Raw genomic sequence first — 11,463 nt, forward strand, 5'->3', positions numbered from 1 at the left:
CAGAGGAACGTGAGCGGGCATCGCCGCCACAGTAACGTGAGCGGGCACCGCCGCCGCCAGAGGAACATCAGCGGGCACCGTCGCCAGAGGAACGTGAGCGGACCTCGCCGCCAGAGTAACGTCAGCGGGCACCGCCGCCAGAGGAACGTGAGCGGGCACCGCCGCCAGAGGAACGTGAGCGTGCACCGCCGCCAGAGGAACGTGAGCGGGCACCGCCGCCATAGGAACATCAGCAGGCACCGCCGCCAGAGGAACGTGAGCGGGCACCGCCGCCAGAGGAACGTGAGCGGGCACCGCCGCCAGAGGAACGTGAGCGGGCACCGCCACCACAGGAACGTCAGCGGGCACCGCCGCCACAGGAACGTCTGCGGGTACCGCCGCCACAGAAACGTCAGCGGGCACCGCCGCCAGAGGAACGCGAGCCGGCCTCGCCGCCAGAGGAACGCCAGCAGTCACCGCCGCGTCCGGCACAGAGAAAGCGGTCACCACCACGTCAGGAACAGAGAAAACGGTCACCGCCGCGTCAGGAGCAGAGAGAGCGGTCACCACCGCATCAGGAACAGAGAAAGCGGTCACCGCCGCGTCAGGAACAGAGAGAACGGTCACCGCCGCGTCAGGAACAGAGAAAGCGGTCACCACCGCGTCAGGAACAGAGAAAGCGGTCACCGCCGCGTCAGGAACAGAGAGAACGGTCACCGCCGCGTCCGGAACAGAGAGAGCGGTCACCGCCGCGTCAGGAACAGAGAAAGCGGTCACCGCCGCGTCAGGAACAGAGAGAACGGTCACTGTCGCGTCAGGAGCAGAGAGAGTGGTCACCGCCGCGTCCGGAACAGAGAAAGCGGTCACCGCCGCGTCAGGAACAGAGAGAACGGTCACCGCCGCGTCCGGAACAGAGAGCGTGGACACTTCCGCCTTCCCACGGAAGAGCCACTCCACCCCCACTGCAAAGCAGGAACGCCGTCGCGCCGACTCGGCCCTACAGGCCTCCATCTCGGCCAGTTGGAGGTAAATGACCTCCTCGAACCGAGCGGCCGACGCCGCCTCAAACGCCGCCGCCTCCTCAGAAAAAAAAAAATTACTCCCCGCTGGACCTGTGGAGTCTGCATTCTGTCACGTTTGAAGGAGGAGGTCTGGGTCCAAATGCAGGAAAGTATATTTATTAAATAAACAAACAAACAAACAAAACACAAACAAGGCAAGGTCAGAAACATAAACTTCAAAAACGAGAAAGACGAGAAACCAACCACACAGAGACCAGGATACATGAAAACAATGCAGACTCACCAGGGTAGTGGAAGTGTGGAGATATAAAGACAAATCATAAGTGTTATCAGCTGGGGAAGACAGGTGACAATCAAGGCAGGTGCAACAATCAGAGAAGTGAGTGCAGGGAAGGGAAAACAGCGACATCGTGTGGCGAAGGGAAAGGCAGCAGCCCAGAGTCATGACAATCTCATTCTCCTTTCAGCCCAAGCCCATGGAGGTGCAGGTGATATCTCATCACATGCAGCGATACGCCGTGTGGTTTGGGGGATCGATGTTGGCTTCTACGGTAATACTCATATGCATATACTTCATTATGTCACAGTCTCTTTACAGTACATTGTACATGAGTAGTTCACCTAAAACTGAAAATTACCCCATGATTTACTCCCCTTCAAGCCATCCTTGGTTGTATATGACGAATACAGTCAGAGTCATATTTAAAGCTCCTCCAAGCTTTGTTGATATTTTGAAATCCAATAAAGTGCATCCATCCATCAAAGAACGTCATATACACATAGGATGGTTTGAGGGTGAGTAAATCATGGGTTATTTTAATTTTTGGGTGAACTATCTCATTAATTTCCCTTTCTTACAGCCTGAGTTCTTCCATGTCTGTCACTCTAAGAAGGACTACGAGGAATATGGACCCCGAATCTGTCGCCACAACCCAGTCTTTGGCATCATGTCCTAGTGCTGGTCTTGCACCCCGCTGTAAGCCTAGATATCAATTCAATCGATTTATCACCTCCCCGTACTACGCTTTGATTGCCACTCCTCTTTGAAAAGGAATAATTCAGGCTTTGACAAGCTTAGAATAGAAAGAACAAAGCTTTTTGTTTATCAGTGAAAATGTCAAAGCCAGGCACAAGGGTATTATGTGGATTGGATCTGGAGACTTGAGGCTTGTGCTTTGATAGCAAGCGCTGAACGTTCAATATTCCAAATGCAGCATAACAGAGGAATTCAAGAATTGCAGGCAGCAGGCTGCTCAGGTGAAGCCATAAAATGGGGACTGTTTACTTTGCAACATATTGCTGTTTCTGTGTTCTGTTCATAATTTAAAGAAACAGTTCAACCAAAAATGACAATTCTGTCATCATGCTATTTTAGACCCATATGACAAAAGGAGAATTTTAGCAGAATGTCCAAGAAGCTCTTTTCTATACAATGAAAGCATGCAGTGACAGGTGGCTGTTAAGCTCAAAAAATAAAAAAGTAACATAAGGACTTAAATGTTCTTCATTGCTTCTTTGTCAAAACAAATAATATGACTTCAGTGCACAGCTGATTAAAAAAAGAAAGGAAAAAAGGATTCTGAAATCAGATTAGATCACATAATTTGATCTGGTTCAAACCTTCAGTATGTGTTGTTTAGAACTTTCTAATAATATTGAGAAATTTTGATAAAAAGAAAGAAAATTCAGATTGAAAATACAACATTTAATAAAAACCTTTTTCCGCCACAGGAGGGACATTTTTTTAAAGGTAATTGCGATACTAAATCTCACAATTCTGACTTTTGTTCTTGCAGTTGCGTATTTACATCTTGCAATTCTGACTTTGTTTTCTCAGAATTGTGTGATACAAACTTGCAATTCTGACTTTTTTTTTTTCATAATATACACTTGCAGTGATATACAGAAGAACACTTTTTGGTTCCCCAAAGAACCTTTCAGTGAACAGTTCTTAAAAGAACCATTCTGAAGAACATTTTAAAATCTAAAGAACCCTTTTCAGCTTTAAGAACTTTTTCTGCATTTGAAAGGTTCCATGGATGTTCAAGGTTCTTCATGGAACCTATCGATGCCAATAAAGAACCTTTATTTGTAAGAGTGAGATATTAACTTGCAATTCTGACACACAAAATGAGTGTGTCAGAATTGCGTGATATAAACTTGCAATTGTGAGTTGTAAAGTTTATATCTCAAAATTGTGACTTTTTTATATTGTACAATTCTGAAAACATATTAGTCTTATATTTCCCCTTCAAAAAAAAATTGGACTTTATAACTCGCAATGGCGAGTTTATGCGTCAAAATTCTGAAAAAAAAGTCAGAATTGCGAGAAAAAGTCAGAATTTTGTGTTTATATCTTACAATTCTGACTTTCTAACTCGACTAATTGCAAGTTTGTGAGATAAAAAATAAACTTCTTTTTTTTTATTCAGTGGCGGAAACAGGCTTCCATAATACAATAATGTTTTAAAGAAAAAAAACTATTTTGTCCCCATGAAATAATCTTAACATGAACCAGTCAAAAGTATAAAAGTTTCTAATCCGTATTGCATGTGTATTTTTATTTCTTAGTTGTGGGTCAGATGAGGGGTCTGACTAAATAGAAGAAGTTGTGAATGGAAAGGGATTCCATATGAATTTATTTTACTGTTTGCACTCTTTTTAAATCACAAAAGTTGTTCTTCACTTAGCTGGTAGTCTATTTAAATATTCTGAAAGAGTTTGTGTTTTGATCAGGGTTATCCAATCAATAGTTGCTTTGAAAAACTGTCATAAAAGTAAGATTACTTGATCCTAAAGACTGTGGAAACTTTTTGAACAACTGCACTGAAAATACTTGGAATATGGTCATACAGATAATTATTTTGATACCATTACCATGCTTTTTGTCCTTTTTGAGCTTATTAGACATGGTCATTAGCTATATTAAAAAACTTCTCCTTTTGTGTTGCAAAAAAGATAATCATTTCAAAGATTAATGATATGGTTTCGGACACCACTACAAATGGCTGTCTTTTCAAACTGTGCACTGTGTAAAGGTGTAAAGCCTGGAAACTTCCAGACAGGTGTGTTGGGGCTAAATGGAGCTAAACTTTGCTGGGCATTGGCCGTTCAGGAGCAGGACACTGTAAAAGTTCTTGCTGTGATCTTTATGCATGTAGGTGCCTGAGCTTGTTTAGTATCAGCCTTTACTGAATGAAAAGTAGAATGTCATTGAATTGTACATACATAGAGTTTTCTATATTATATGATGGATTGTTCCAGAATTAGTTTATATTTGTATTAAAGTTAAAATGGATTTGGGGGCAGTCAGTTAACATAACTGGGAATTTGAAACAATACAGTAGTCACACTTCAGGTTTGGTATATAGCTGATATAAGAGGAAATATATATTAAATTATTTTTGTTCGAAAGAAAATGTACTTTATTTTATGCCTCATATGCACACTATTTACTGTATGTATGTTATTTCAACACATATCAGTAAAAAGCACTTCGTGTGATATCTTAGCCAACCATGTTTGCCAAGAAGAAATCTGCTGTTTAAAGCTAGTGTTAATTAAAACTCCTCTCTCTGAAAGCTCCCTTTATTTTTCTCTTTGTCTCTTTCAGTCTTTTCTCCCCATTTCAGTCTCCTTCAGTCTTTTCTCTCATCCTACCTTTGCATCTCATTGGGTTACTCTGGTAAATCTTTAGTTTTTTCAGGTGCTCGATTAAAGAAAATAGTTCACCCCAAAAAATTTAAACTGAACTCCAGAAAATTAACAATGAGGTGGCTTTTAAAGTACTTTCAATATGGACCATTTAGAATAAAACAACCCTTTAGAATGAATAGTTCTAATTAAAACTATTACTATGTGTAAAGAACCTTGAAAAAAAATATATTTTATAGTGTTGAATAGTAGTGTTCTTTTTATGATTTCCCACTATTCAGTACTTGCCTGTCTGTGAATAATTTGGCCTTTTTAGAAGTTTTTCAGAAGTCAAGAAGTCAAGCCCTCCAATGAGCTTCTATTAACACCTTAAGACGTATGTTCTCCTTTTGCTCATCTGACTTGATATACAGTATTCACCTGATCCACCTGCCTTTGATCAGATAAAAAAGCTCTGGGTGACAGCTTGTCTACTCCTGTCTAACAAGAGGCTCATCTCTGTACTAAGAGCTGGTGAACTAACCTTACTGAAGGTGTGTCTGGGTCAAAGACGAACAAGGTTTTAAGCGTAAAAACAATAAGTGTAATACTGCTTTACATTCTTAAAAATAAAGGTGCTTTAAAAGGTTCTTGCCACAGAAGAACCATTTTTGGTTCCTCAAAGAACCATTCAGTTAAAGGTTCTTTAAAGAACCATCTCTTTTTTACCTTTTTATAATCTGAAGAACCTTTTTTGGCCACGAAGAACCTTTTGCAAAACAGAAAGGTTCTTCAGATGTTAAAGATTCTTTATGGAACCATTTAGACAAAAAAGCACCTTTATTTTTAAAGGGGTCATCGCATGCCTAACTAACTTTTACATGTTTGAACATTAATGTGTTTTGGCAGTTTGTGTACACAACCACCCTACAATGATAAAAATCCACCCAGTGGTATTTTTTAATCTTTAAATGTAATATCCTCTTTTTAACATCAGGTCATTCTCAGCTTCTTGTTGTTGTTTTTATTTTTGTGCGAATCATTCCTGATGCAGTTTCACCCATAGCAGAAGTGAGTATAAGGGTTTTTTATGCATCTTTATATTGTTTCAAATTGCCTTTCTTAATAATGTGCTTGTTGGCAAGTTTTGCCGCTAAACACGGTAAATGCGGATAAACGCGGCTAAAGTCAACATTACAGCTCATAATCCCACAGCAGAGAGGGGCGAGCGAGCAGAGCTCATTTGCATTTAAAGGGACCATGCAATAAAATGAGTTGAGTTTTTGCAGAGCTGATTTTGATTTTTTTTTTTTTTTTTACACTACTATTAAGAATATTTAACCAAAGTATATTATAGACTTTCCATTAAGACCCTAAAAAATCATATGAACTTGGAAAATGGAAAATGGGTATCCGATGACCCCTTTAAGAGTGTAAATTGCTGTTGTTTTTCCAGAAAGATATTTAAAAGTTTTCTGTTTAACCCTTAAAGACCTAGAACATTTTTGGGGCACCTGAGGCACCTGTATATTTCTTTGTTTTTTCAGACCTATTCTAGCAGTCAGCATCAATTGTCATATATCATTATAAACATAAGAACTTGAACTTTATGTCTAGCTAATTTAAAATTACAAATTTCCTTTTGTTTTCTCTAAAAATTAGTGAATTTCCAGAATTTTAGGAAAAAACGCTACCAACAATTGGGTGTTTTTTTACTGTGTACTCAAACAAAAACTCCTGAAGTTTAGATTTTTTTCTTTAAAAATTTGTATTTAGGTGTTTTACACTTCCAAATAAAATTTTGTCTATATATAACATTCCCCAAGCAAGTTATAGCCAATTATTACAATATTATTTAGGTGCTTTTCAGTGAAAAACAGGCCCATTTCGTTTATTGACAATATAGATCTGTCCAAAAACGTTTCAGGAGTAAAGTCATTGCAGAAACAGTGTTAAATAATAGCAAAACACAGTAAAAAATAATTTACTATTTCATAAATATATTCTTAATCCAAAAGATGAACAATAAACACAAATAGTGTAGAAAGTAGCACAAGAAAAAATGCACAAACTGTCTTGTGCAACAAAAAAATAAATAAACAATCCAAATTATTCACAAACTACACACAAAATGAGAGAGAAATATACAGAGTGCAACCGAAAAAATAGTACAAATAATCTTTAAAAACTATATAATAATTAGTTACATAATATAACAACCAAATAGATGGATCTGCTGGCTGTAGTCTGCGTCGGAATCTATTTTACCGGGACATCGCCTAGTGACCGAAAACCCACATTCCAGTGCTTTATCCGATATCTACTGTTGTTTCATCCTTGTTTTTGGTTTGTTTTATGTCAAAGGGCTCTGTTGTGAGTATTTCTGTACATTTTCAAAGAATGCTGTCATGCAAATGTGTTATTTTGCGTTTGTTTTCATGCACGCAAGACGCACTCTGCTTTCACTTTGCGTCTGTTCAGATCTGCAAAGAAACATACTAATCGGTGGTTCAAAAGACCAAAACCTATGTTTATTGGTTGAATAGATGACAGTTTGAACCAATCGGGGCACAGGGGTGGGACTAAGCATCAACAATCGTTCCTGTTTGGCTCAGAGGACCAAAACGTGTTGATTTCATCTGACGAATCAGTGCTGAGGAAATGTGATGACGTAATCACGCTTACAGCGGAGCCTCTGAATATCCAAATGAGATAAATGCGATATCACCGAAAAGAGCAGACTCTGTACTTTACAAGACTTTTTAAAGCATTCAAATTGGATTAGCGGTTCAAAAGTTATTAAACATTTAAGACCAATAGTTATTTTTAGCCGCCGGCGGCTGTCTCGGTCTTTGAGGGTTAATTTAATTGCATTTTTGGGTAACACTTTACAATAAGGTTCATTAATTAAACATTAGTTAATGTACTAACTAACATGAACTAACCATGAGCAATACATTTGTTACTGTATTTACTAATCTTCATTAACGTTAGTTAACGAAAATGCAGTTGTTTATTGTTTATGTTAGTTCACACTGCATTAACTAATGTTAACAAGATTTTAATAATGTATTAGTAAATGTTGAAATTAACATTAACAAAAATTAGTAAATGCTGTATAAGTGCAGTTCATTATTAATTCATTTTAACTAATGTTTTTAACTAAAGTTAACTAATGAACCTTATTGTAAAGTGTTACCCATTTTTGTTTTTGTTTTTCTGAGCAAAAAATAAATATAATACATTTTCCCCTAATTTACAGAAGACAACCACTAAAATGTCATATAGTGTAACAATCTTGTCAGGCATATTTACAACAAAAATGAATTTTATGACATTAAAAGATTATTAAAAGATTAATTACTTTCACCCCAAATACTATTTAGTTGTGATTCTACATTTTTCAAATTTGCCACTATCCTAGGTTTTGCCCATTTGTCAGTAAGTTTTTTTTACTCATTTAAAACACAACAAAATGTAATATGCACCCTTATTCTTTTATATATTTTAATTTGTGCAAATTAGAATAAGCATGTTGTTTGAATTTTTACATAAATACTGTGTTACACTGACAATGTAACATTTCAACTGTCACGGTGTGTGTAGTGAAGGAAGACAAGAATGCAACGACAGGTTGCCTTGTGACCTTGTGATCGGACCATGAATACTGAACACAAATCAACTTATAAAGACAGGCTAATGACACAAGGAAAGGTGATGGTGATTGGCAATTAGTGCTCATCCTTCGGCGATGGCTCTGTCGCAATCGGCTCTGGCTCTCCGTCCGCATTGGGCTCGGGCTCTGGCTCCACGAGTCAGGATGTGGGTTGGCTGAGCTCTGGGTCTCTAGTGGGGCTGGTGTCATCCTCCATGGTCTACGAAAATCTGCATGACACCAGCATCCACTTAATATACCCGGCTAGGCTCTCTCGAGGAAACTCCCTGGACAGCTGTGCTTGTGTGGTGATGTTAAGTCCAGTTTGATAGAACAAGCAGAGGCAGTGTGTTAGGCCGGCAAGGAACACGAAGACGGTGGTGTGGTCCTCGAGAGAGCAATCCCCCTGCTCCAGCAGAAGGTCAAGGATGGAGGGATCATTCATAACGAAGGCTAAATTGAAAACTGACAAAAAAGGAAAAATGAAAAAAAGGAAACGGAGGGAAGCACACCGCTTAACTCTGTTTCGGCCAGAACTTCTGTTACGGTGTGTGTGTAGAGAAGGAAGCGCACGAAGATGAGAATTAAATGACAGGTCTTTTAATAAATCCAAACAGGTAAATCCAACAGACAGGCAGGGAAACACACACCAAAACAACCTTGTGATCGAACCATGAATATTGAAGACAAATCAACTTATAAAGACAGGCTAATGACACGAGGACAGGTGATAGACAGGAAGGACCAAATATGGGCAAAAGAGACAGTCCAAAGGGGTGACATTATGATATTTTATGCTCCAAAAACTTATTTGAACCTTAAAAGACACTTTACTTCCATTTAACATGCTTTCTATGCACATAAAATCACTTTTGTAAATTTCTTTTGACGTGGACATCTTAACGTCTTTGATCGGTCTGCGTTTGTTTAATGGTAGCATGACATCACTGACCACAACTAGAAAGAAAGAACAGTGAATTTACTAAGTATTTGACATTAGAGACTTACTGATTGTGATCTTCATATTGTGAGTGCACCTTCAGAAAGAAGTCTTCAAGGTGGAAGTGCCCTTAAATGTTCGTCTTTCATGTTTATTTTACAGTGTTTTTCATCCTTTTGAAAAAACACACCAGTTTAAGGTAGAGTGCAGCCTGGCCTGTTGGTAGATCAATAACTTTAGTAAAAAAAAAAAAAAAGTCTGTCTTCTCTTTGTATAATAGAGCTATTTGTGTTAGAAAGTCTGGTGAAAGCTATCTAATGAGGTACTAAGATACTAACAAAGAGCATGGAAAGTCATTTGGACATTCTGAAGGTTTTTTGTTTTTGAGAAATATACTGGGTATCTTTCTAAAAAAAATAATAACTTTACACGCCTGAAGTCACAGGACTGTCCCAGGAACTAGAGCTTGTATACAATTAGCACATGTTGACATCTCACAAGTACGCTTTACTCTGAGCACAGAGCAAGGTGTAACCTGCTTTTTATATTTTGCACATTTTTCAAAGCATAGTTCATCCCAAATTTTTTTTTTTATCATAACAGATTTGAAGAAATTTAACATTATATCACTTGCTCACCAATGGATCCACTGGAGTGAAATGGTGCTGTCAGAATGAGAGTTCAAACAGCTGATAAAAACATCTCAAATTAACTAATCTACATCTTTGTGTAGTCTACATCATGTAATAGGGAGGATTACAAAGACATTAGGCTAAATGCACACAATTGCAACAGTAATCATTAAATTAAACCAATTATCAAATTCTTTGCTCACTTTTCAGTTAAAATATTATGTGTACATAACGCACATGAACATTGGGGTGGCCCTTATTGTGAGGTAATTTATTTTTATTTTATTTTTTATTGGAAATGTTAACCTCTCTATGGAAGCCTGCTTCTGCCTCTGAATAAAAAAAAAGTAATTGTGACTTTTTATCGGACAATGCTGACTTTTTTCTTGCAATTTCGAGTTTACATCTCGCAATTCTGACTTTTTTCTCAAAATTGCGTCATATAAACTCAGAATTGTGAAGTATAAATTCACAATTGCAAGTTATAAAGTCAGAATTGCGAGATATAATCTCACAATTCTGTGAACATATCAGTCTTTCTTTTCTCCTCAGAACTGGACTTCTTATCTCACAAAGGATTTTATATCTCACAATTCTGAGAAAAAAAGTCAGAATTCCAAGATTCAAACTTGCAACTGCAAGAAAAAAAGTCAGAATTCAGACTTTATTTCTCGCAATTGTGAGTTTATATCCTGAATTCTGACTTTTTTTCTCAAAATTGTGAGATATAAAATCCTTTTTTTATCTTTTAACTGTTTCTGATGATTAGATGAGTGGCAGTTGTGGCCTAATGTTTAGAAAGTTTAGAAAGAATTATAGAGAAGAGGAGTAAATGTATAGTTCTCTCTTTCACCTTCAGTAACTGCAACTGAGGTGCCCTTGAGCAAGGCAACCCCCAGTTGCTGGAGCAAATGGCTGCCCATTGTTCTGATTATTTGTTCACGGGGTGTGTTCACTATTTGCTGCTGTTGCACATCCAAGAGTACAACGGACTCCTCTTAAGACTGAAGAATAAATGCAGTTCGTAATGCAGATTGTCAAAAAGCACCGAAAAGAGAACTGTGGTTGATGTTCCAGTTTCCCGTAAGAGTACTGTGGTTGAAGGACTTGTCAAATCATCATAAATATCTAGATCAGATCTCAGTTTTTGTTCAAAGTTAACTTTCTTCACCAGTACAGTAATTTAACTTTTTAACATTCTGCTTCTACGTCTGCAAGAACTTTTTGTGGCTAAAGGACATGTCGGACTGTCATCACAATCTAGATCAGATCACAATTTATTTTTGCCTTTATTGTGATAGGACAGATCAGATATGACAGGAAGCAAAGTGGGAGAGAGATAGGATGTGCCATCTTTAGAACAGAAAGTTCAACTGTATCCACTCCCCCCCAAATTTATATGGAGCAAAGACAGTCCTGCCCAGTATGAAGCTGCGCTCCACAGCACCCAAGTTGACAACACGTTAGACTTATTTCTCCTGACTACATTTAGTGAAGAGAAGAGAAGTGTCAATTTAGCAACTGAACAGTTAACTAAATTCTTTTCTACAGTGGTCAGAAAAGCCCTCAGAAAAAGAAAAAAAAATCAGATGTAAAGAAGAA

The 11,463-nt window shown here is 38.2% G+C and overlaps 1 protein-coding gene across 1 annotated transcript in view; it reads left to right on the top strand.

Moving 5' to 3' along the window:
• The window catches only part of actr3b (actin related protein 3B), a 36,966-nt gene extending 32,390 nt beyond the window's left edge, over positions 1-4,576 (top strand). Inside the window, exons 12-13 of the mRNA XM_073830418.1 lie at positions 1,469-1,552; positions 1,862-4,576. Coding sequence (XP_073686519.1) covers positions 1,469-1,552; positions 1,862-1,957 — 180 coding nt within the window. The 3' untranslated portion in view covers positions 1,958-4,576. The remainder of the gene's footprint in view (positions 1-1,468; positions 1,553-1,861) is intronic.
• The last annotated feature ends 6,887 nt before the right edge of the window (positions 4,577-11,463 follow it).

This window comes from Garra rufa, chromosome 24 (genome assembly GCF_049309525.1).
Source record: "Garra rufa chromosome 24, GarRuf1.0, whole genome shotgun sequence".
Classification (NCBI taxonomy): Eukaryota; Metazoa; Chordata; class Actinopteri; order Cypriniformes; family Cyprinidae; genus Garra; species Garra rufa.